This window comes from Hippocampus zosterae, chromosome 13, assembly GCF_025434085.1.
Source record: "Hippocampus zosterae strain Florida chromosome 13, ASM2543408v3, whole genome shotgun sequence".
In the NCBI taxonomy this organism is placed as follows: Eukaryota; Metazoa; Chordata; class Actinopteri; order Syngnathiformes; family Syngnathidae; genus Hippocampus; species Hippocampus zosterae.
The window spans coordinates 7,941,502-7,966,498 of record NC_067463.1 but is presented as its reverse complement, the minus strand read 5'-3'; the positions used below and the strand labels follow the sequence as shown (position 1 = coordinate 7,966,498).

Here is a 24,997-nt window from a genome sequence, read left to right as displayed (position 1 = left end):
TTGCTTTGTTGTGTATCCCCCGTTGCCATGAAGACAAGTTCATTGTACCTTCTGCTATCTATATTTAGTTGTTGTGCCTGCCATTCATATTAAACAAAAATAATTTTCTGGGAAAATTGAGTTCTACCTAAATGGCGCATGTTTCTCTGTTGGCACCAGATGTCAGTCGACTACCTTCGACTTCAGTCACGAAAGGGCCGGCTGCTCCATCAGCTGCCACCAAAAAGCCAGAACCTTCTCAACCTGGAGCCACCGGAAAGCCCCCTTCTACCTCCAAATGGGTCGCGATTTCCCAAAAAGCGGATCCCAAGGTGTCGCAGAGTAAAGCGCAACAAGCTGCAAAACCTGGTTCCGCTAAGTGTTACGCTGTGGCCTCTTCCAAGGCTCCAGCAGCGAGCAAGCCATCCCTGGGAAAAAGCCAGCCTGCGTCTCCAGCTCACAAATCCACAAACGGCAGAGCGGCGCCGGCGAAGCACCTAACCAAACCCACTCAGGCAGTCTTACCCTTCTCTGCTGGTGTCAAGAAAACCAAAGATTCCAGATCCAACCACTCTGTGAGGACACAGAGGGATGCTGGTGCAGCGCTAACGAGCGCAACACCAGCGCTACAAGTAGCAGGACTAATACAGTCTGCACTCCAAGAGCCATCTACTGCTACCTTTGTGCCAGAGATGGTCCCGCCCCAGGCTTCGACCCGGGACTCGTCGCCAGAGGCGGAACCGCAAGTGACTGCTCGGAACAATTTGGCTGCTCCCTCTCCCCCGCGGAGCCCCGTTACTCCACCCTTGCCAGAAATACAACCGCCCCGGCAACAAAGCGAAAGCGACGCTCCTTCGGCGCAACCGGAGCGGGTCGCAACCCCCGTGGAAGTTCCGTCAGCGCCAGAGATACCCGGTCAGTCTGTTAACGTGACTTCAGATCAGACGCTCTCCATATGCAAACCCGTTACAACAGTCGTAAAGTCAGTCACTCAGGCAGCTCCTCCCAGCCATCTCAACGATGATGAGGACGAAGAGGAAAGGGAGGGAAGCCAGCTGTTGTCGGTCTCCGAAATGAGCGGGACGACACAAGCGACCGAGGAGTCGCGTCCCGGTTCGGCCGGACTGGTAGGCAGCTCCGCTTGGAGGGCGGGGGTCGCCGTCCCATCTGAGCTGGACTCGCCGAGCGGGAGCCAGCAGGGGGCGTCGGAGTTGAGTGCTCCCGGCGTCCTGGAGGGCACGGAGAGCATGGACGATCTCGGAGAGGGCAGCCTCAAAGGTGCCCTCGAGATGGAAGGAGCCTCTGCGGGGTCGCCGGACTTTCAAAAAGTTCCTGACATCCCCTTTAATGACTACGAGGAGGATGACGAAGATATGGATGTGGGCTCAGAGAAAACCGACGAGCTGCACAGGCGTAGGCACGACAACGACGTGGATGACGACGAAGAGGACGAGGACGTGGAGATGGCGAGCGAAGCGGTAACCGAGAGCGGTCTGGAGAGCTACGGCAACGCCGACGAGGACGACTTTGCCGAGGAAGAAAGACCGGACAACTTAAACAGGTTGGTCCGGCTTCCCCCGCCTCCTCGGCTCCCGTCGGCTCCGGGTGCTCAGTGGTACCAAGTCAACCCGTTTGCCGACCCCTGGGAAGAGCAAGTTCGACTTCCCCAACTGCAGCAGCAGCTCCCCGAACCGGTCTCCCAGCCCGCCCCGGTGGAAGCTGCGCCGAGCCCACCGGTAGCCCCGCTGCGAGCAGACTCGGAGGCAGCATCCCAGTCTCCCGCTCAGGCTCGTCTGGAAACGAGCTCTGATCCTCATCTTCCTGAAAGCCGAGACGAGTCTCTGTCTTCCACTCTTAAGGACGGGGCCAAAATGGCCACCGAACAGCGTATTGCGGGGCCGACTTCATTCCCTGTAAGCGGCGAGAGCGTCACTCCAGAGGAACTTGGTGATGGACGTGACACATTTCAAGAAGCCCCCGTCACCTCTCCCCAGCCCGATGCGGTCGCCCGTATGGCGAGCGGTGACCAGGAGTTTAAAGCCCTGACCATGCCGGCGGACGAGGTTTTAAGAGGCGTAGTATGCGCTCTCACTTCCAACCCTTCGTCGACTTCCGTGACGGAGGATGAAGCCAGCGACACGGAGGGCGAAGCGCTACTTGATGACCCTTCGGAGTTGAAGAAGAACAGAACCTTCGAGGTCCAGCCATCCGCACAGCGTGGACTCTCCACCGTCGAAGAAGCGGAGGAGTCCGAGGCGACCGGTCTGACCGACGACGCCACCCCGCCTTCGGCGACCTCGCTGGCGTCCTACGGCTTCGACTCCGCAACCACGGCCTCCAACGCCCAGTCCGCCGGCGAGGGCCGCATCAAGAGCCCGGGCATCTTCTCTCTGGAAGAGCTTCCCGAGGAATCCAAGGAGCTCTGTGACCAAGCCCGATCCGGCCTCGCAGAGCAGCAATACATCGAGTGCGCTCATCGGGAAGTAGGTTGTACGGAGCGAGAGCAAGGGTCGGAAGCGCCGGCTCTGAACGAGAAGCCTGAAGACGGCCACCCTCCGTATTATTCTGCAATCTGTGAAAAGACTGACAACGCTTTTGCAGGTAATGTATAGTTAATTATGTCTGGCTGTTCTTGTCCTTATTGTTTGTATTTCAAATCTTTGGTGGTGGTGATGCAAAAAGGTTATTGAGGGAGAGAAAGAAAAAAGTATTTCTATTGACGTCAAAGATCCAACAGATTCCTGTATGTGCAGTGGCTATTTGGATGTACTCGTCATTAACGCAGGAGCCCCGCACTGTCATGATGGATATGTGGTGCAGCGCTGAGAGATGGCAATGCTTAAAATGGTTTGAAGTGGATTGAATTGCCCAAAATACGAGAGCTCTTGATCCTAATGCTTTTAAACCAAATGACTCATTCATACAACTAACATGTCTTGATTTGTATTTTTCTTTTTTGCCGGGGGGGGGGGGCGGGGATGGCGGGGCTTCTCTTCCAACACAGGAACTCTACAGTAGCCCCCCCCCCATCACTCTTTCTTGCACTTTAAATGTATGAATTTCATTGTACCCTCTTTGAATAACAAAACTTAAAATAAAGATAGCCTTTTATAACTATCCTATCCTCATTTCTATAGTTCTGATTAAAGGAGTATTGGGCAGCGGCAATACTCGACAGCACGGGTGTCAAAGTCAAGGCCTGGGGGCCAGATGCGGCCCACCGCGTCATTTTATGTGGCCCGTGGGAGCAAATCATATCTCAATGTGTCGACTGTCACGATTCTTGCTGAAATCTCTACCAAAATGTGAAATCGTCATTGGTGATGAGTAACGTTGAGATTTTGCACCGACCCTCCGAGGGAAGCCGTAAATCCGAAGTGGCCCGTGACAAAAAATGAGTTTGATACCCCTGCTCTGCAGTGTTCCCTCAATTTTTGCCGGTGGTACGTTCCAATTCCAATTAAATCTCCACAAAGTAGAATTGACATTTTGGAGGGTGGGGGGGTTAAGTCCATTAAGCCATTACGACCCCCCCCCCCCACACACACACACACACACACGCACACGTATCCTCCCTTCAAAACACTTTCGCTTCATAAATGTAACTTTTAAACAGCGAAATGAATAATAAATGCGATGTTGCTGATGATTGGCTCGCGTTCATAAATGATTGTGACGGGAGCGCGCGCTGCACCGCGGCAGTAGCAGAGGAGATGTGGCGACAAAGTAACCCACCTTTGGCATACCTGTCAACTCGTACGGTTTAGACATAGGCCATACGGATTTTGTGGTGAATCTTGCGTATATGGCCGTATCGCACAAATCATACGGATTCTGAAAATGCTCGAATGCTTTCATTTCCGGTAACTTTCCAGTAAATCACGTGGTTCCTAGTTGAAAACAGCAGAGTATTCATTGCATATCATTGAATTTTTTTTTCTGGTGTTATTTTGACATATAAAATGCTTTGGTATGTTATAAGGATTTTTTTGGGTAGTTTATACAGATTGGCGCTCCGAAAAGTTGACAGGTATGCTTTGGACAAAGCCTCCACGAATCCTGTCGGAAGAGAACTGTCATAAATGTGGGGGGGATGGGGAGGGGGGGTTGTGTGGATTTACAGACACCAGGAAAACTCCAGGCTGAAAACTCCAGAGGATTAGCGACCACGAAAGGCAATAAGAGACTCGTTCGCGGCGGAAGAACGTCACACTGCGCTAATGCTACAGTACTGTTCTTGTTGTTTTTCGTTTATTTAGTTATTTTGATAAATATATTGATGGCTTAGTCTATTTAGTTCTTTACTACTATAATCCCGACTTTACGACAGCTTTGGCGTCGTTTGTATTGTAAATCTTTGAGGCAGTTAACACTTGTATCAGTGCTGTAGCACAAAACAAAGTCCTTCCCGCCCCCCGAGTTTGCCCAGACTTGACAAGCCGCTGGATGATACCTCAGCATTGGATCCAACGGCACCGCTCCAAGCAACAAAGGCCTTGGTAAACGTTTTAACAGTTTGGCCTCCAAGACGACCGCTGACTGTGCTGCAGCTTTTAGGTCGTCTCCACCATATTCTAGGTGTGTTGCCGCCAAATCACAGAAAGAAAGAAAAAAACATCTTCTGCATTCTTCTACGGCACCGTACGTTTTAACCGAGCATGTGACTGTAACGTCTTGATTTCCATCGCATCTCTGCTCAGGTTTGCTGAATAGTTTGGCTCTAGGATTTGAATATTTGGAATCGGGGGTTCAACGCGGATGCTTTATTTCTCAATTTTGGGTTGGGCTCTTCTTCCTATTGCAGGGGTGGGGAATCAATTGGACCTGGCCCAAAGAGGATTGAATAAGACCTGAAAAGATTCCCCAGTCCTGCTCAAATGACCGAGTCTAAAGCCAAGCTATTGTTTCCTCGCGACGCTGTTTCATGTACACAAATGCATGAGGAGCTTCTGCATGTCTTCGTTTGAATCCACGGGTGGTTTCGGCTGGTTGCGTACACAGGAAGTTGGCTGTTTCTTTTTATATATATATATTTTTTTGACACTCCCCTTGTTGTCTGGGTATTAAAAATGGTGTGCACATTTGCTCTCTCGTCCCAGGTTTCACGATTTTACTCACCTCCTTTTTCCAAATATAAAATGCCATTTTTTTGCCCACGTTTTGCGGAAGCAATTTTGCTTGAATTTGGTTCCGTTGGCTGTTTTCCCCTCACACTGCTTTTTTTTTCTTTTTTACTTTTAAAAGGGCCATGAGCTATTCTTGAACCTTTTCACACCGCCCTGCTCATTGTAACCCTTTTGACCCCACGTAGGCCTGACCCCGCAACATCATCATCGCCACGGAGACCATCGCGGCACAACGCCCCGTCTGACTTGCGCGGACCTGCCCCCCCGCAAGGCCGGGCAGCAGGCGCTCAGCCCCCAGCTGCGGCGCCTGGAGCAGCACCAGAGGCAGCTGATGGAGATGCAGCAGCGGCGGGAGCAGCAGAGCAGACCCCTGGAGGGGGCCGAGCAGGAGAGGAAGAGGACGGAGGAGGAGGAACGGAGGAAAAAGAAGGACGAGGCGGAGGAGGAGATCAAGAGGAACGAGCGAGAGGCGTGCGAGGAAATGGAGGAGGGCGAAACGGGAGATGGGAGTGGCCAATCGGTTACTGAGGAAGTCAAAGTCATCAATGGGGAGGGCAAAACGTCTGCTGAAGAAGAGGCACAGAGGCGCGAGCTGGAGTTGCGACTGCTGCAGCAACAGTCCGAGCTGAAGCAGTGGCAGCGAGAACCGGAGGAGCAGCCGTCTTCCAGTCGAGCCGTGGTCCTGTCCCCCTCATCGGGCCTGTGCACCATCTACGAAGCCCTGGAGAACAGCGACGAAGAGCCGGACGGCCGCCGTGCCGATCGCGGCTCTCGGGAGAGGAGGTTGTCGGGGCGCTTGAACGATCCAAAGGAAATCTCCAGCAACGGGGACCGCTCATCCCCCTTGGACTTGGACTGGGGCGCCAAAGTGGACATGGTGCAGCAGCTGATCAATCAGACATTGCTGCTCAACGGAGATGGCTGCTCCTCCCTGCTGCTTCTTCCGGGGGGTGCGGGGGGCACCCTGAGCCCCCTGGAGAGCAGCCTGTGGCCCAACCTCCTGCCTCCCATCAGCCCCCCCTCGGCCACAGTGACTTCTGTGAGCAGCTTCTCCCCGGAGGCCGCCGGAAGCTCCCCTCAGGGGGAGTGGACAGTCGTGGAGCTGGAGACGCATCATTAAGACTCCACGGGTACTCCTTTCACACAGAGTTGCAACCAGTGCTGGTTTCGTATCTGCTCGATCATTTTGTCGGTGCTCGTCGTCATGAGTGTGAGCTGAAGTCCATCCAAGCTGACCGGAGTGGTTCCCGCTCGCACCGTGGACTAGTATGCTCTGCGCTCAGGCCAAAGCCATGTCTAATGTAACGAGATGGCTTTGGAGCCAAGCTACAATGTCAAAGTGAGGGAAGGGAAGCTTCACTTCGTCAAGACCACAGCCCTGGCTAATGGGGGGTGCTTTGCTGCGATCTTGTGGCATCTGAGGGAACCATTATAAAGTTTTGTGGGCGTTACTTTAAAAAAAAAATATGACGGGGCTAAGTCCCAATTTTTTGTGAACATGATCATGGTGGAGAGCGCCGATGGTTGTTCGTCTCTACGTGCCCTGCGATTGGCTGGCAACCGGTTCAGGGTGTCCCCCGCCTACTGCCCGAATGCAGCTGGGATAGGCTCCAGCACCCCCCTCGACCCTTGTAAGGATAAAGCGGTTCAGAAAATGAATGTCGCTCGTAGTACCGGTTGCACTTGGTTTAGCCTCATGAACATGAAATGTGAACAAGGAGCATCCTCGTACAAACCGCTAATTTAATCTAAAGTGAACTTAACATTCCTGAATTTGCAATGCGAAAGGCAAATTCGGCACACGACTGTGAGGCAGACGGGCTGTCACAGGCTGGTGACGCTGACCGTCGTCACCTGGCATGAACATTCAACCGCATTTGAAGGTGCTGCAGATTTCAAACGCTCGGTAAGCTCACCAACGGAAATACAAGCAGCTCCAAAATGTAACAGTGACTGGAGTCTCCGCATACTTCACTTGTAGCGTATTCTTTTTCTTCCATGGCTAAACGCTCATCGTTGAGACTGCTCCCTCTTATATGGAAGTGTTCCAAAGAAAAAGCAAAAGGCTTGTGTGACACCGTGCACGATGGCCGTTCAAATGTTGAAGGATTATCTTTGCAAAGACTAAACTATTGATCCAGGTGTTGGTTCTTGTGAAAATGTGTACCTCGTGTTGTGACTGCTTTCCGGAGACTAAAACCAAAAAAAAGTATATTCTTACGTCGGGTACCGTACATGTAATGCCTCATGTCTCCGCCATAGATGCACATAAACTAGATCCGATTGTAAATTGATCTTGTAGAGTTTAGAGGAAGCAAAAACACTGGAAATGACTTTGTCACGCATCGAGCTTAAGAACATTTTTGTCTTATTTTTATTATTTGTCCACCAAAGGTCAGTAGGCGTAAATGCTCCCCATTGAAACATCTGTCGGGCACTGATGTTACTTATTTGTATCTGTGAATTGATTTTTTTTTTAAATAATAAATTCCGGATCTTAAGGTCCATGTAGTACAGGTGTCACCAACATTTTTGAGGGTGAGGGCAACTTCATGTGTGCCGATTGTGTGAAGGGCTACCAAATTGATACACGTCTGAAATAACATATTTGTCCAAAATACCTTCAATAATATGAGGATGTGTTATTTTTAATACTTGATGATTTAAATTGTCAGACTTTGATCGTGTTTCGAAATGTCTCACAGTACTGCCAATGTTTGCATTTTTAAATCATAATTTCTACTAGCAAATCACAATGTCCAGGCACTGGCGGGCTACTCAAGTGGTCTTCACGGGCTACCTGGTGCCCGCGGGCACCATGTTGGTGACCACTGATGTAGTATTACACTGTTCTCACAAAGACAATTCAGTGCACTAGCAGAATAACTGTCTTACGAGTAACCCCCCCCCCCCCCCCCCACTGCTGGTGCCACTTGTGGCCTGTGGGACATTTCTGTGACATGTAAGACTGTAGTCCTCAACTTTTTACACCATGTATCACACCCCCAAAAATACTGAGGAAAAAACAAATTTAACATTTGAGAAAAAAACTTAAATTTACAAGAATGAAGGAGTAATGTGAGGGAAGTCGGCATTCCGCATTTTCCACGTTTGAGAATTGTAATGAGAAGGAAAATGTCATTGTGCACTCTGAAAGTTGTCATTTTTGCTAATAGTCCTTTGCAAACTTACAATTTGGTGGGCCTTGACATGTTTTGTCATTGGTTAATTTTGTGTTGAAAGCTGCTGTTTGTGTGCCGTGTTTATTTTCCCTGAATTACGACAGTGAAGGAACTCTCACGATTGGGAAGCGTTTCTGCTCTAATCATTTTCATGAAGGGAAAAGTCCTTGTGAGTCCTGTTTTGCTTCTTTTTGTGTCTTAAATTTATTTTCATGTGAAATCCAATGAAGGATGTCAGATGTTGATAGTGCTGGTCAAAGGGGGGGGGGGAATCATTTTGTTTTCAAATTTAACATATAAAAGTTTGCTCAGTATGGATGTTACCATGCGTTGTAATTCTATGAAAAAAATCTGCCTGTTGCTCACCCTTACCCTTCCTTCCTTCCTAAAATATTACTATATATACTGATTTATGAAAACCTGACGCGCAAGAGGAGAAAAAGTGGTTAGATTTGAAATCGGTGCAAAAAAAAAATGCCGGATTTAAAAAAATGTGTTGACCAATGTAGTCTATCACCACTGATAAATTGACTCTTGTGGGTGCAAGATTTGCCACACTGGATTTGATTAGCACCGACTTGCAAAATAATTATCCGATGAAGGGCTTTTAAAATATTGACTGAAGCAAACTGGGAATTTTAAACTGAAATTTTAAGCTCATGTGCATCCGGCTGCATGTTTTTTTTAAATGCTGTAAATCTGTGAATGTGTGTAATTATATCACGGTGAGGTTTAATGTAAATGTTTTTGACAAGAAATCCAGAATGTCTTTATTTTTTCTTTCTTCTTTTTAATGAAATGTGAGCCAAGTATTTTTTTAAATGATTTGAAACTCCCAACACCATGAAAATGCTAATTTACATTCTGCCTTTTATTTTTCTATCTGACAAAGTGAGACAGGAAATTGTGGACAGAGTGAAAACAGCGGGGGGACTTCCATTGTATTAAAGCACACATTTAAATGACAACGTGACATTTGTTAAGCAAATTTTCAAACAAGCATGATGTAAAAATCGCTTGTGATCATGAAATGTATTACTCACAAAAGTGAGGGATATTAATTTGGCTTTTAGGTGAAATTTATGGAAAATTTAAAAAGTTCATGCGACGGGGAAATTAAACAATGCTGGTTACACCACAACAAAAATGTCAGTAACTTGTCATGTGCCCTTGAGCCTCAATTATAGCGCGGCGACGACATCTCATGTTCTCAAGTCGACTCATTGTCGAACGAGGCATGCCATTCCTCTTTTCTTGAAGGACAGCCCTCAGGTCATTGAGGTTCTGGGGTGCAGAGTTTCGAGACTCTATCCTCGTTCCTCCACATTTATTCAACCCGTTCCAAATCTCCCATTCAACATTTCAATCTTAATTCTTGATTGACTAATGACTTCCAATGTCCTGACACGACGTCGAACCCCGCTTGTGATGAATAAGAGTCCCTGGTTCAAAACATTGCGTAATGACAACAGGGCTATGCCATCCTGGGAACCCCGGATGTGTTACCAACGGAGATGACTGATGACATCAGCAGCTGCAGCAGGTGTTGGGTGGCTGTGTAGCTTGATGGCTCTTGGCTGCCCATAAACAGCAGCTTCTCGAAGGCGCCCTCGGGAACTTCACACTCCAGCCTTAGGGAAAGAATACCACTCAGATGATAGCAAAGTTGATTTTATCCCCCAATCCTAAACCCCCTTACACCAGAGACATCAACAATACACAGGTTACCATCCTGACTGCCAAGTACAACTTGTCAAATCAATGTTACGATCTCTAGAGGGGGAAAAAAAAATCTATGAAAATGTATCCTGATTTCTCTCTGCATGCTCGTGACTCATCAGCTCTGGGTGAGTACACAATTTTGCTTTTAAAGAGAATAGAAATTTACTTTTCACACCCATATAGCAGTAAAGAATTTCAAAATGTGGCGTCAAGCCGACTTCCTTGAGCAAGTCTCCAAGATCACGTCATTGAGGGTGAGTGGTATTTTTTCTTTTTTTATATAGTGGGCAAACTCTAAGGCAGGGGTGGGCAATTATTTTCCCGGGGAGGGGGGGGTCATCAAATGAGAAGCAGAAAATATTGTAGATGTCCGGGACAAAAGTTAGAAATGGAAAATAAAGAAGATAGCACAATGTCTTTGTATGCCAGTAATAATGTAACATTCTCCTCCACTATCACACTCGGCACCGGTTCTCCTCAAGGACGTGTACTGGGCCCCCTCTGTTGTTCACGCTCCACACATTTGACTGCTCTCCGGCTCTTTATTAGCGGTCCAGTTTGCGGAAAGTTTTTAACATGATAACAATCAAACCATTCTAGGAAACGTTCATTTACCACAAGCCACAAGCAATTCACTCTGAGCATGGAAATTGCCAGAATCGGACTGAGTAGGAATAGCTTCCTTGTTTTTCGGAGTCTTGTAGATTTGAGTCTTTCCGACTCCAGGCGTCTCCTGAATGTTTCGTAGTTTGTTACCCGCTTCGTTTAATCAGATATCACTTTCCCTTCCATGGTCATTACTCTCTCCCTCTTTCTTCATCCCCCCCCCCCACCCTCCCTGTGCTTTGAAACTTGAACTGCACCTCCTGGTGTTGAAATACCTGTCATTACAAGTCCAAACGAAATGAATGCAATCAAACCTTAATTGTGCACCAATCTTCAGCGGGCCGGATTAAAAAGTCCAACGGGCCGCAGCCGGCCCGCGGGCCATAGTTTACCCACCCATATTCTAAGTGCTACTCCCTCCTTACCCTTAATTTTTTTTTAATTTGTCAACTGAAAATCGTTGTGGCAAAAATAACCCAATTATGGGTCAAAAATGGCCCAACCGCCCCTGAGGTTAATTGGGCCCATTTTTTGGGTTATTCATTTAATCCCAAAGATTGTCAAGGGGGCACTCCTTTATTTATTTATTTTAACCGATAACAGGATTATTTTTGACCCAAATGCTTTTAAACTAACTGGTGTTTAACTCACGCTAAATGGGAGTCAGCACACACGCACATTGAGCAGGGGTAGGTCGACTGAATACCCGCTATATTACCAGTCAAAAATGGTCTCCGAGTTGGGGTCAGGTTTCAACTGCACCCACTGACCAATGGACCACATCCGCAGAGTTTTGGAATCCGGGTTGTCATCGTCTGTGTGCAAGTCGAGAATATCCTCGTAGCACAGGAAGTAGCTGGGCAAAAGGAACAAACTTAGAAAGCGGCCTGTTTTAAAAAAAGGAAGGAAAGAATGAGAAAATAAGACTCACTACTCTATCTCAGGGTTGCCGTCTCCGTCTTTGGCACCATTAAGGTGCTTCACGTTCCAGCGCATGCGCTTAAACACGCCGGTGTTGATTCTGGCCAGGTAGGGCGTGGGCTTGCAGTAGCGGAATGCGGTGACACTCAGCTGCAGTTGGTCTAGCTCTACGCAGCCGATGCAGAAGTGAGACATGCTGGTGACAAAAGTGAGAAAGTTGGCTATGGTATATCAATGACTATGCATTGCATATTTGAAACAAGCAAGCTTATTCAGATGGATGCTGAGATGCCTGTTCGTCAGGTTTACACATTTGAGCCAAACAGTGCAGCGAGGGACTATCTCCCCTGACCAACCGCATGTCCATTCAGTAACTATGTGTAAACAAACAAAACAAAACAAAAGTACATGCATGTACTGAATGTCAGAATGTTGAAATGCTGCTTTAAAAAATTGCTGGTGTTGGGCCGTAAACTCCGATGTTTTCAATTCCATATTTTTTCCACAAATCGATACTATTGGTCAGTCCACACATGCGGGTGTGACTTTGACACATCATTTTAAAGCAGGGGTGTCAAACTCATTTTGTCACAGGCCACTTTAGTGTTGCATCTTCCCTCGGAGGGCCATTAGACGTTATATTATAAATGTTTAATCATCACATCGTATCATCACTTGTAAACAACAAATATAATTGATAGATTACTGTTTCTTGTTTATTCAATTATTGTCCAAGTGAGTGTAAACGGGGTAAAAAAAAAAAAGATTGCAAAAACACAAAGCCCCTTATGAAAAATAAAATCGATGGTCCTCAGTTTCCCTTGCCCGGACGCGGGTCACCGGGGCCCCCCCTCTGGAGCCAGGCCTGGAGGTGGGGCTCGTTGGCGAGCGCCTGGTGGCCGGGCCTACACCCATGGGGCCCGGCCGGGCTCAGCCCGAAGAGGCAACGTGGGCCCCCCTTCTCATGGTCTCACCACCCGTGGGAGGGGTCAGGGGTCGGGTGCAATGCGAGCTGGGCGGCAGCCAAAGGCGGGGACCCTGGCGGTCCGATCCTCGGCTGCAGAAGCTAGCTCTTGGGACATGGAATGTCACCTCTCTGGCAGGGAAGGAGCCCGAACTGGTGTGTGAGGCAGAGAAGTTCCGGCTGGATATAGTCGGGCTTGCCTGCACACACAGCCTAGGTTCTGGTACCAGTCCTCTTGAGAGGGGTTGGACTCTCTTTCACTCTGGAGTTGCTCACGGTGAGAGGCGCAGATTAGGTGTGGGCATACTTATTGCCCCCCGGCTCAGTGCCTGTACATTGGGGTTCACACCGGTGGACGAGAGGGTTGCATCCCTCCGCCTGCGGGTGGGGGGACGGGTCCTGACTGTTGTTTGTGCATATGCACCAAACAGCAACTCAGCGTACCCACCCTTTTTGGAGTCCTTGTAGGGTGTGCTGGAGAGTACTCCTGCTGGGGACTCCCTTGTTCTACTGGGGGACTTCAATGCTCACTTGGGCAATGACAGTGAGACCTGGAGGGGCGTGATTGGGAGGAACGCCCCCCCCCCCCCCGATCAGAACTCGAGTGGTGTTTTGTTATTGGACTTCTGTGCTCGTCACGGACTGTCCATAACGAACACCTTGTTCAAACATAAGGGTGTCCACATGTGCACTTGGCACCAGGACACCCTAGGCCGTAGTTCGATGATCGACCTTGTGGTCGTGTCATCGGATTTGCGGCCGGATGTTCTGGACACTCGGGTGAAGAGAGGGGCGGAGCTGTCAACTGATCACCACCTGGTGGTGAGTAGGCTCCGATGGTGGGGGAAGATGCCGGTCCGTCCTGGCAGACCCAAACGTATTGTGAGGGTTTGTTGGGAGCGTCTGGCGGAATCCCCTGTCAGAAGGAGTTTCAACTCCCACCTCCGACAGAGCTTTTCCCATGTTCCGGGGGAGACTGGGGATATTGAGCCCGAGTGGACCATGTTCCGTGCCTCTATTGTTGAGGCGGCCAATCTGAGTTGTGGCCGTAAGATGGTTGGTGCCTGTCGTGGCGGCAACCCTCGTACTCGCTGGTGGACACCAGCAGTAAGGGATGCCGTCAAGCTGAAGAAGGAGTCTTATCGAGCCTTTATGGCCTGTGGGACCCCAGAGGCAGCTGACGGGTACCGACTGGCCAAGCGGAACGCAGCTTTGGTGGTCGCCGAGGCAAAAACCCGAGCATGGGAAGAGTTCAGTGAGGCCATGGAAGCCGACTTCCGGACGGCTTCGAGGAAATTCTGGTCCACCATCCGACGTCTCAGGAGGGGGAAGCAGTGCACCACGAACACTGTGTACAGTGGGGATGGGGTGCTGCTGACTTCGACTCGGGACGTTGTGAACCGGTGGGCAGGGTACTTCGAAGACCTCCTCAACTCCACCAACATGCCTTCTTTGGAGGAAGCAGAGCCTGGGGACTCTGAGGTGGGCTCTCCTATCTCTGTGGTTGAAGTCACCGATGTGGTTAAAAAGCTCCTCGGTGGCAAGGCCCCAGGGGTGGATGAGATCCGCCCGGAGTTCCTCAAGGTTCTGGATGTTGTGGGGCTGTCCTGGTTGACACGCCTCTGCAACATTGCGTGGTCAACGGGGAGAGTGCCTCTGGATTGGCAGACCGGGGTGGAAGTCCCTCTTTTTAAAAAGGGGGACCGGAGGGTGTGTTCCAACTACAGAGGGATCACTCCTCAGCCTCCCTGGTAAGGTCTATTCAGGGGTGCTGGAGAGGAGGGTCCGTCAGGGAGTCGAGCCTCAGATTGAGGAGGAGCAGTGTGGTTTTCGTCCTGGCCGTGGAACAGTGGACCAGCTCTACACCCTTAGCGGGGTTCTCGAGGGTATGTGGGAATTCGCTCAACCAGTCTACATGTGTTTTGTGGACTTGGAGAAGGCGTTTGACCGTGTCCCTCGGGGAGTTCTGTGGGGGGTGCTTCGTGGGTATGGAGTACCGAACCCCCTGATACGGGCTGTTCGGTCACTATACCACCGATGTCAGAGTTTGGTTCGCATTGCCGGCAGTAAGTCGGAATCGTTTCCAGTGAGGGTAGGACTCCGCCAAGGCTGCCCTTTGTCACCGATTCTGTTCATAACCTTCATGGACAGAATCTCTAGGCGCAGCCGAAGCGTTGAGGGGGTCCGTTTTGGTGGCCTCAGTATTGCATCCCTGCTTTTTGCAGATGATATGGTGCTGTTGGCTCCTTCAAACAGGGCTCTCCAACTCTCACTGGAGCGTTTCGCAGCCGAGTGTGAAGCGGTTGGGATGAAAATCAGCACCTCCAAATCTGAAACCGTGGTCCTCAGTCGGAAAAGGGTGGAGTGCCCCCTCCGGGTCGGGGGGGAGATCTTGCCCCAAGTGGAGGAGTTTAAGTATCTTGGGGTCTTGTTCACGAGTGAGGGCAGGAGGGAGCGAGAGATCGACAGGCGGATCGGTGCAGCGTCTGCTGTGATGCGGACGTTGTATCGGTCTGTCGTGGTGAAGAAGGAGCTGAGCCAAAAAGCGAAGCTCTCAATTTACCGGTCGATCTACGTTCCAACCCCCATCTATGGTCACAAGCTATGGGTCGTGACCGAAAGAACGAGATCCCGGATACAAGCGGCCGAAATGAGTTTTCTCCGCAGGGTGTCCGGGCTCTCCCTTAGAGATAAGGTGAGAAGCTCGGTCATCCGGGAGGGGCTCCGAGTCGAGCCGCTTCTCCTCCACATCGAGAGGAGCCAGATGAGGTGGCTTGGGCATCTGATTCGGATGCCTCCTGAACGCCTCCCGGGTGAGGTGTTCCGGGCATGTCCCACCGGGAGGAGACCCCGAGGAAGACCCAGGACACGCTGGAGAGACTCTGTCACCCAGCTGGCCTGGGAACGCCTCGGGATCCCCCGGGGAGAGCTGGAAGAAGTAGCTAGGGAGAGGGAAGTCTGGGCTTCCCTGCTAAAGCTGTTGCCCTCGCGACCCGGCCCCGGATAAGCGGTAGAAGATGGATGGATGGATGGAAAACTCGACGTTATTTATTACACATGACAATTTGACATTTCAGTCCAGATTTGAGCAAGGATCATGTGTCAACTTCCATGATGATGAATTGCTTTCGCGGGCCACATAAAACATCATGACGGGCAAGATCTGGCCCCCAAGACTTGAGTTTGACACCAGCCTTTTAAATTATTGAAAATGCTTTGCTCTCATTGGCTTCACAAACGCGCCGTTTTAGGGGTCTCCTGAAAGGTGATGATTTTGGCGGTACAAGGTTTCCACCCGATGCCAGCGTTGATGTTGACTGTCAATCATTGACATTGTAGAATACAGGAAAAATGAGAACTGGCTTGACGAAACAGATATTATCAAACACCGTAATTTTATTTCCTCTCTTGATTCGTATTTGTGTGTGTACACAAATATGGTTGACTGTGTGAGTTTGTGTGTTGGCAGGCATACTTGTCAGGCTCGGATTCATCCAAAGTGAGGAGATTGTTGCTGGCAAAGGTCAGTACCAGATGTTCCAATGTGTCACACATTTGCTGAGAGAACTCCATCAGCTGTACAAACTCCAGCAGGCACACACAAATTTGTCAAGAAGTTATTGTTTTCCGCAGTATGTTTTGTCAAAATACAGCGGACAGATTGTTGTGATCGAGTGACGACATACCCGTAGTCCTCTTATGTTTGTCATTCCCAATCATTCTAAACCAGGGGTTGGCAACCCAAAATGTTGAAAGAGCCATATAGGACAAAAAAAACCCAAAACCAAATATGTCTGGAGCTGCAAAAAAAACAAAAACAAATGCCTTCCATAAAATTTACAGTGAAGGAAACGCATGCTGTAGAAGAGAGAAGGCACGGAGTCAGACCAGACGTGTCTGTTTGTGTCGAGACTGTTAAAAGCATAAATAAAGTGTATGTTTTAAAAAAACCAATACCACAGCTTTCCTTTTTCGGAGCTGCAACGTGTATCTATATCTATATTAGCCTACTATTAAAATCTTTTTCCATTTTCAAACATTTTTACAATGCTCCAGATAGCCAATAACTGTTGCTAAAGAGCCGCACGCGTCTCTGGAGCCGCGTGTTGCCGACCCACCGCTCTAAACAATTTTGTTAAATAAATAGAATAATATCTCTATATCCAGTCAATCGCAGTGCAACCGTTCACGCCTGCGGACAATTTAGAACAGCAGACACAAGAAAGTCCGCAAATGTATGAGCAAACCCGCCTGTTCTTAAAATGGCTCACCAATGATAAGGCATTGTGATTTCGTAAGAATGTTATTCAAGTGAAAATATAAACGCAAATTGAGTAAAAAGGTTTGGCATAATTAGTTTCCCAAATCGTTGATTGCCAGAAATCACTCAACTGATTCGTGTCATAGCATTGATCAATAGCTCAGCTAATTATTAATAGTCACTTATGACGAGTGTGGAACAAAGTCATTGGTCTTTGGACTAATGATTAGTCACGAATCTGTACCCACCGGCGTAGCTCTCAGTTCAAAAAAACAAAAAACAACAACAACCCTAGGCCTTCAACGAGCATGAAGTATGAATATTGAGTTTTGTACCACGTCAGAGGGCAGCTGCATGGTTCTGGCTGTAGATTCCAGGAAGTTAAAGTACGGCTCGCAGGCAAAGGCGAAACTCCTCAACGCGGCGACTTCAAGTCCTGATTGCTTGAACAGATTAGTGCAGTTGTGCCAATATGTCAGAATAGAACCCCCAATGCGATTGTGGAGACGGCCTCTTGTGAGACTTCAGGATAAATGTAAATGTCCTGACACATCCAAATTGGTCTTCCAACCGAGACACCCACTCACCGGTGACCACCTGACGATTTGCCCCACTTGCGCTGAGTCTCCGGGCAGAAGGTTGACCGTCATTGCTTCAGCATCATTTGCCGACATTCTCAAAAAGATTGTTGGTAAATTGTCTCGACTGAAAACAAAACCAAAAAAAAAAAAAAAAAAGTGAAGGAGCGCAATATGTATCGTTTACAATACCAGTAGTGTCTAATTATCTCTGCATCCTTCCTTCTGCGGAACCACACGGACCTAGTCTTGCTGCGGTGTCTTGTAAGATGACAATACTCTTTCATTCTTTGTCTAACAGCATCAAAGACATATGACATCAACAACACCAACTGCAAAAATTGGAAATCTATCCTAATTCAGCGAGTCTCAAAATGTGCCGTGAGTGGCACAAGTGGGACATAGGCCTTCTCTCGTGGTATGGAGGCAAAAACCTAACCAAAAAAACAAATGCTAAAGTGGCTTAAACATTTCATTCCCCCCCCCCCCCATTTATTTTTCACTCATTTATCTCATGAGGCCCCTCAGTGCCCACAATGGTCATCTTTCCAGTTTGCGCTTTTCCCCCCCCACCTCACAGTTCACAGATTGTCGTCCAAAGGTTAATGTGCTTAAGTTTTGCCAGGTAGCTTTTTACAAACTGCTCTTGAAAATGAAAATATGATAAGGAATAAGTTTTCTATCAACTCTACACTCCCCCACCCTTCAAGCCATATTGGGCTCCACTGACTCCCATTAGAACAGACCTTTTTCAATCAATCTATAAATTGCCCTTTGAAATATAAAACCTAAAACCCCCAAACCACAGGTGTCAAAGTCCAGGCCCGGGGGTCCAGATCTGGCCCGCCACATCATTTTATGTGGCCCGCGAAAGCAAATAATCTGTGTCAATTTCCGTGATCCTTGCTTCAATCTGTACCAAAATCTCAAATTGTCCTACGTAATAAATAACGGTGACATTTTGCAATAATTTGGTTGCCCTGTTTATACTCGCATGAGAAATGATTTAACAAATACTTGACTGATTTCAACACGAGTGAGCCATCATTTTTTTTGTGTAATAATACAATGTGATGATTAAACATTTATTTGCGTTTGCTGTTTTAACAGCACTCCGAGGGAAAATGTAACTCCAAAGTAGCCCGCGACAAAAATGAGTTTGACACCCCTGCCCTGAACCTTTAGATGGGGCTGTAAATACAAAAATAAATAAAACAAAACAGTAAGTTTTGATAGAAATTGTGGCTTTTACTCGGGGGGGGTGAAAGAAACTTAAATACAATGAATCTGTGTGGGTATGAAATTCATCAAAGCAAATCACCAAAGGCCCAAATGGCCTGTTGTTTAATCAAAGGAGGCCCTTCCGCATACGCAGACACGTGCTCTGCCGATGAGCCAATATCAAAAGACTTTGTGTTTCAAAGTCATCAGGAGAATATTACAGTCGGAGTTTTGACATTTTCAAGAAGTAAGCGAAGCGGTCTCGCGGCTCTTGGGATGATGACGAGGCTCTCACAAACTCTTCCCGAGAGGACGAGTTCACTCGGAACACCGGAGGGGCCTTGAGCTTGGTCCCGTAAGAGGACGAGAAAGAAAAGGAGCATGAGGTAGCCAGCACACGGTGATCCAAGATGAAGAAAATCCTGCGGTCTTCCAAGTCCCACACAAGACGAAACCGTGCACTCCTCCACCCCAAGTTGCCAGATCTTCAGTGCAGCAGGTATGCGACAATGGACCCGGTTTTCACCACTACTCGTGACCCCATTTTTGTGTGATCATATCATGTAAGAGCAGTTTGAGCTCGAAAAAATGTTGAAAGGTAGCCTGTTTCTCTCAAGTAATTTCAAGGTCATTCAAGCGAAGCTACATCAAGTTTGTACAATGCTGAAGAGAATGTTGTTAATCATGAATGAATAAATCTAAATTCTTGTGTCGTCTCTTCGTTATAATTTGGTCTACACTTAATGCTGAGGCCTTGTTTTGTTTGAAACAAGGGGTCCTTGGTGCCCTCTTTAAAGTCTTAATGCCATAACTTGCTAAATTCTTGAATATGTTGAATTTAAACACTTTTTTTTCCAAGCTCTTCGGTAAAAAAAGAAAAGAAAAATTTTTTTTGTCACGTACCGATCTACTGCGAGTTGTGACGAACATCTGGAAAATCAAAATCCTCAGCGCATCCTGGATTACAACACCTGCAAAGGGGACGGTGGACCACCTGGACTGGGTAAGCCTAAGTATGCATCAAATTGTTCTTTGATTTAGTTTGAATTTTTACTGTACTATCACTTATGCAAGTAGTAACTGTTGAGTGTTTTAATTTTTGTATTTGTTTAAATTACGGTTGGAAATTGTGATGAGCGGTTGAATAATTATGTCACAAGGCTTGTTGTTTATGATGAAGTCACTTTGCAAGTGATGTCACTGGATGTTTATATGACAAGATCAATACTAAATGATGTCAGTAGGCTTTCGAATGATGACGTTTTGGGAGAAATGAAATGTGGTTAAGCGATCAAAGTGTTCAGTGAGAATGGCGGAGCGCTACTTGGGCCGAGAGCCTTTGCGCTCAAGTGAAGGTCAGATATGCCAACGATATATGATAACGATTATTTCTTGTGTAATTTTGAAAGAACAACAAAATCTGAACAATAATTTGTAATTCAATTCAATTCTTTTGTCTTTGATTCAAGGTGACCAACTAAACCCCAAATTCCTCTTCATCACCAAGGCACCAAAACCGAGATGAGACAATGCACAATAGCCACAAGTGCCATTGTTTCTGCTGTTTGTATTGTCTATATTGTTTATACTGTTCAGATTGCATATTATGTCTTTTGTACAGTGTAGCTACCATCTTCTTAGCTGTGTGTTTAATGCACAGCACGTTTGCATGCATATTTGGAGTGAGGATTGAGGAAAAATAAATTTCATCTATGCTGCATGTCATGTGTAAGCATATTTGACAATGAAGATGACCTTGACCTTGACACGCATGCCAAGTGCACATCATAATAATCTCCGCCTGATGCTTTTATATCATGGAAATAATTGTCTATTGAAGCTGTACATATTCAAAACAGTGATGATGTTGTTGTTCAGGTGTCAATATTTAGTGTTAAAATTAAACTGGGGTGGTATATGCTTTGCTCCCTTCTGCTTGTGTTTTCAGTTAAACACTGTTTTCAATAAATGTATATTGCATCAAAATTGGTGTTACGAATTATTGACTTACTCAAGGCTGTAGTTGCCTCATACTCGAGTAATTGACATGCAGAGTACTGCATGCTTTGTTTATCCCATGAAAGTATATTTGAAATCATTTTCATTTTGGCTTATTAGTTTTTTTCTTTTTTTTCATTCAAACGGCCGCACCTAATTGAACCCCGCATTGAATGGCCATGGCCAAAAAGGTTTTCTTTTTCCCAAATCTGGGAATTAATTTGCATTAACCCTTTTATGCACCCTGTAACGTGATAACATAAGTTGTCCACTGTGGTAGCCGCTGTCCCTGGCTACCCCAAAAATGTTACATTTTTAGTTAACTGAAAACTGGATCTATCTCACCCTTCTGAACACTTTGGAAAATGAATGAATGGATGTTTCAGGTGAAGTGTACTGAACTGAATGCTTGAGTACAAATATTTCAAAGCAAAGTATAATGTTTTTGTTTTAAACAATAATAAGAACTCTCCCCCACAAATGTTTTCTTCCAAAATTACAAAAGGTCAACTTAAAAGTGTCTCAATCTTAGCATAACACAACTGTATGTTAATTATTTCTAGACAAGAGGTTGTAATCAAACTAAACAGTGCAAATTGTCAACATTTCAAAGCCAAACAGACTTTAAAGACAAAATGTTATTTTCGACACTAATGGTGAAACAGACATGAGGTAAGCAGCTTTGTGACTTTTACGTGGTTCTGCTTATGGAGATATTGGCATCCAAAGTCCCCTCACATAACTGGGAAATCCCGCTTGAGCTAATTCTAACTCTGAGCACCCTTGTCCAAACCTATACTTTTTTTACAACAGAACAATATCCTCCTCAAACCTGACTGAGTCTCAAGTCCAGCTAAGGTGAGATGCCCTCCTGGGACATGAGCAGCTTTAGAAATTGGTCGGTGGCTGTGCGGCTGGACGGCTCGTGTATGCCCAGAAGCAGCAGCTTATCGAAAGCGCCCTCTGGAATGTCGCAAAGCAGCCTGAAACGAAACGCGTTCGCAAATAAGTCGGATATGAATAAAGATGAGGATTTTGAGGAAGGGGGGGTCAGCACGACCACTGAATTCGGATCCGAACTTTATATTAATCACCAGTGACGGTATGAGTGCCGCTCATCTAACACACTAATTTGAAGGAGACTGTTTTTAATACATCCAATTAAAGTAATTTAATCCGAATACTGTAAAGTGAGTGATTGTGGATCAGCATTGCCCAACACGCATGCTTGCGAGTCACCTAAACGGATTTCACGACAGGCATGGATCAAATAAAAAGTGATTTAAAATCGAACTCATAGTGCCGGATGACTCTCGTTGTTTGTCATTACTGTAGTACATTCAAACATCGAGCACCCATCATCATGCGGAAACGCTCCTCAGTGACAAAGAGTCTGCCGGCTCCTAATTCTGTTTGGACAAACGATAAAATACGACATCAACGTTCAGCAGTCAGTGGAATGTAGGGACCCACGATGGCTCATGGACAGTCGGTGACCACAACAGCCTCTGCACTGTCGAGAGGAAAGTTAATTTGTTTTAGTTTTTTAAAAATAAGTCTTTTGAAGAATACGCACTCTGTCAGATTTGACAGGGAACGGCATCATCCACCCAGCATACGTTCCGTGAAGGTCAGTACTGTATATGAGTGGATGGGAGGATTTGTGCTGCCAAAATAATTGCACAGCTACGTGACTTTCTAACATGAAGAATGACGGAAGAATATGCCCCGAAGATCTTTTATGTATCCCCGTCCTTACCAGTCAACGATGCTCTCCGTGTTTGGGTCAGGCTTCACCTGCACCCACTGACCAATGGACCACATCCGCACCACTGTGGTATCATATTTGTCACTATCTGCATGCACATTTGGAGTATCCTCATAGCACAGGTAGTAGCTGGGGGTGGAAGCCACTTTTATTAAAACAAAAACAAACAAAAAAGTAAGTGCACAGGTATGAAAATAAGACTTACTACTTTTTGTGCCCTTCAACAAGTCTCTCCACGTTCCAGCGCATGCGCTTGAACACGCCGGTGTTGGCCCTTGTCACATACGGCGTGGGCTTACAGTAGCGGAACACGCTCACACTCAGTCTCAGTCGCTCCAGCTCTATTTGGCCGATGCAGAAGTCAGACATACTGCGGACAAGAGAATAGATTGGTCCATGAAATAGTGATGGCCGTTTAGTGTTCCAGTGAAAGCTTCACAGCCGAACAAATTATAAGTTGAGCAGTTTTGAGGTCAACCAAAATTTCTTTCGCGCTCGTGTTACAGTTACTGCCTGTTACACAACGAGCAACGCAGCCGAACGCGACTAAAGTGAACAGTGCAGAAAAAATTCTAGTTGGCGGCTCTTTGTGTGGATGGATAGATACTTACCCCAAATCCAATTGTGTAAAATGTCAATAAAGGGAGCCCATACTGTCGAGCAACTGCAACTGTTGAACATCGAGCAAGGATGGGAACAAATCCCATCTACGAAGCTTCAAGAATGAGTGTGCGTTTTGAGTGTGATGGTTAAAAGGAAAGGTGATTTAACAGAGCAGTAAACATGTCCCTGTCCTTGCTTTTTTTTGGAATGTGGTGTAGGCATGAAGTTCAAAATGAGAGAATATTTTAGGGGAAAAAAAGTTGATCACTTTGAACATGAAACGTTTTGGTAGTGTTTCCAATTACGTATAGGTTGGAAAAGACCCCTGTGTTCTGTTTTTACGTTTTACACAGCGGCCCGATTTAATAGGAATTAGCTTGTGGGTTGGTTGTATGTGTCTGTATGCGTGCTTACTTGTCAGGATCTGTCTGGTCCAATGTGATGAGATTGCGGCTGGCATAGTCCAACACCAGACGTTCCAATACATCACACAGTTGCTGAGAGAACTCTAACAGCTGCATGACACACACACACACACACACACCAAAGAATATATATATATTCAGTACATAAATATGTCCACACTGTGACTTCAGGATGTTACTATTGACAGGTTGTAGTGTAGTTTGCAGTGGTTTAGAACTGCACTCATACACAGAACTAATATTATCCAAACAGTCAGGATAGGTGTCTTTTGTTTACGACTCTCCCAAAATAAGACATTTCATGACGAATGGCATGCAGCCAAAGAATATTTCATCATGCGGCAGTTACCACCATAATCACCATTTTTCATTGGAATTTTATATTTAAGTGTAATTAAGATTACTAGGGCAGCAAGTGGGACGAGTAGTTGGCACGTCAACCTCACAGTTCTGAGAGTTGGAGTTCGATTCTTGATTCCGGCCAACCTGTGTGGAGTTGTGTTTTTTGTGTGCTTGCGTGGGCTTTCTCCGGGCACTCTGACTTCTTCCCACATTTCAAACAAATAGCACAATATGTAGGTGGGAGTTTTTAAATTGTCCATACAGGTGAATGGTTGTTTTGTCCAGATGTGCAACCTGATGGGCTGGCAACTGGTTACAGGGTGTAGCCCACCTTCCATCTTCCTACCAACTACTTGATAGCATGAAAATATGGTATCAACTAGTGATCCACACAAGACAGCACTATTCTAGCCCAAGACTTGGAAACAGGAGTACCCGGAGAAAACCTACGCACGCATGAGGAAGACATGCAAACTGCCCCCAGAATGAAGCCCATGACCGTTGTACTGTGAGGCACACGTGTTTACCACTCACTCACCGTGCCGCCCATGATGTCTTCATTATTGCGTTAACATTGGGTTAGTGACTCCAGCACATTCCAGTTTGCATACAAATTCGGCATACCGGTACTCCGAAAGAAGGGAACTCCGCGATAAAACTGAGTACCCCCAAGCTGTGACTCCAAAATACTAATAATAAGTAACACGATTGAGATGCGTACGTTGTCATCAGGGCACAACATCTTGGTTCTGGCTGTGGATTCCAGGAAGCTGAAGTAAGGCTGACATGCATGGATGAACGTCCTCAGCGCTATGACCCAAGCCCCACTGTCTTTTTTTGCCTCACTGCAATAGAACACAGACTTTATAAAGTCATTTTATATATGTATGTGTATATATATATATACACATACATATATATATATATATGTATATGTATATATATATATACACACACACACACACACTGGCTATATATTTTTTTAAATGTGTATTTTATCCAAACAAAACCCTTTACCATTTGGCAATTTCTTTGTGCAAGTTTTCTGCTTGGTTGATGGGAAACTGGACCTGCAGCTCAATAGAACTGAGGTTCAACGTGGTCCTGCTTACTGGCATGCAGCAGCTTGATGTTGGATGGCCACTCTGGGGCGCCAGAGCCTCTGAAAAGAAGGTTGTATTTGCATTGAATTAAAGTTATTCTATATTAGTTGTGCACTTGTATTGATGCTATAATTACATGTACGCATCTCTCATAGATCCAATCGTGTCTAAATTACCTGAAAGCGATATGTGAGATAA

At 46.7% G+C, this 24,997-nt stretch overlaps 3 protein-coding genes across 4 annotated transcripts in view; 1 reads left to right on the top strand and 2 right to left on the bottom strand.

Annotated features, from left to right (window-relative positions):
- prr36a (proline rich 36a) overlaps nucleotides 1–24,997 on the top strand; it is a 90,460-nt gene that overhangs the window by 15,808 nt on the left and 49,655 nt on the right. The window contains exons 5-6 of one of the 2 annotated variants that reach the window (XR_007966082.1): nucleotides 160–2,580; nucleotides 5,291–7,277. Coding sequence is in view for 1 of the 2 variants with exons in the window: in XM_052084066.1 (XP_051940026.1) it covers nucleotides 160–2,580; nucleotides 5,291–6,225 (3,356 nt within the window). In the remaining variant the exon portion in view is untranslated. Of the gene's footprint in view, nucleotides 1–159; nucleotides 2,581–5,290; nucleotides 8,271–24,997 lie in introns of those variants that run through there. The other variant, XM_052084066.1, reaches the window with a different exon arrangement.
- LOC127613187 (UPF0575 protein C19orf67 homolog) lies at nucleotides 9,600–19,969 on the bottom strand. Its single transcript, XM_052084128.1, has 7 exons — nucleotides 19,460–19,969; nucleotides 17,349–17,466; nucleotides 17,097–17,204; nucleotides 15,976–16,085; nucleotides 11,547–11,732; nucleotides 11,334–11,471; nucleotides 9,600–9,918 (listed from the first exon to the last, which is right to left on the bottom strand). The coding sequence occupies exons 2-7, from the start codon at nucleotides 17,433–17,435 to the stop codon at nucleotides 9,762–9,764; spliced, it is 786 nt and encodes a 261-aa protein (XP_051940088.1). The 5' UTR covers nucleotides 17,436–17,466; nucleotides 19,460–19,969; the 3' UTR covers nucleotides 9,600–9,761.
- The window catches only part of LOC127613503 (UPF0575 protein C19orf67 homolog), a 61,266-nt gene continuing 57,653 nt past the window's right edge, over nucleotides 21,385–24,997 (bottom strand). The window contains 6 exon segments of the mRNA XM_052084567.1: nucleotides 21,385–21,541; nucleotides 22,318–22,455; nucleotides 22,532–22,696; nucleotides 23,344–23,444; nucleotides 24,418–24,541; nucleotides 24,714–24,858. Coding sequence (XP_051940527.1) covers nucleotides 21,385–21,541; nucleotides 22,318–22,455; nucleotides 22,532–22,696; nucleotides 23,344–23,444; nucleotides 24,418–24,541; nucleotides 24,714–24,858 — 830 coding nt within the window.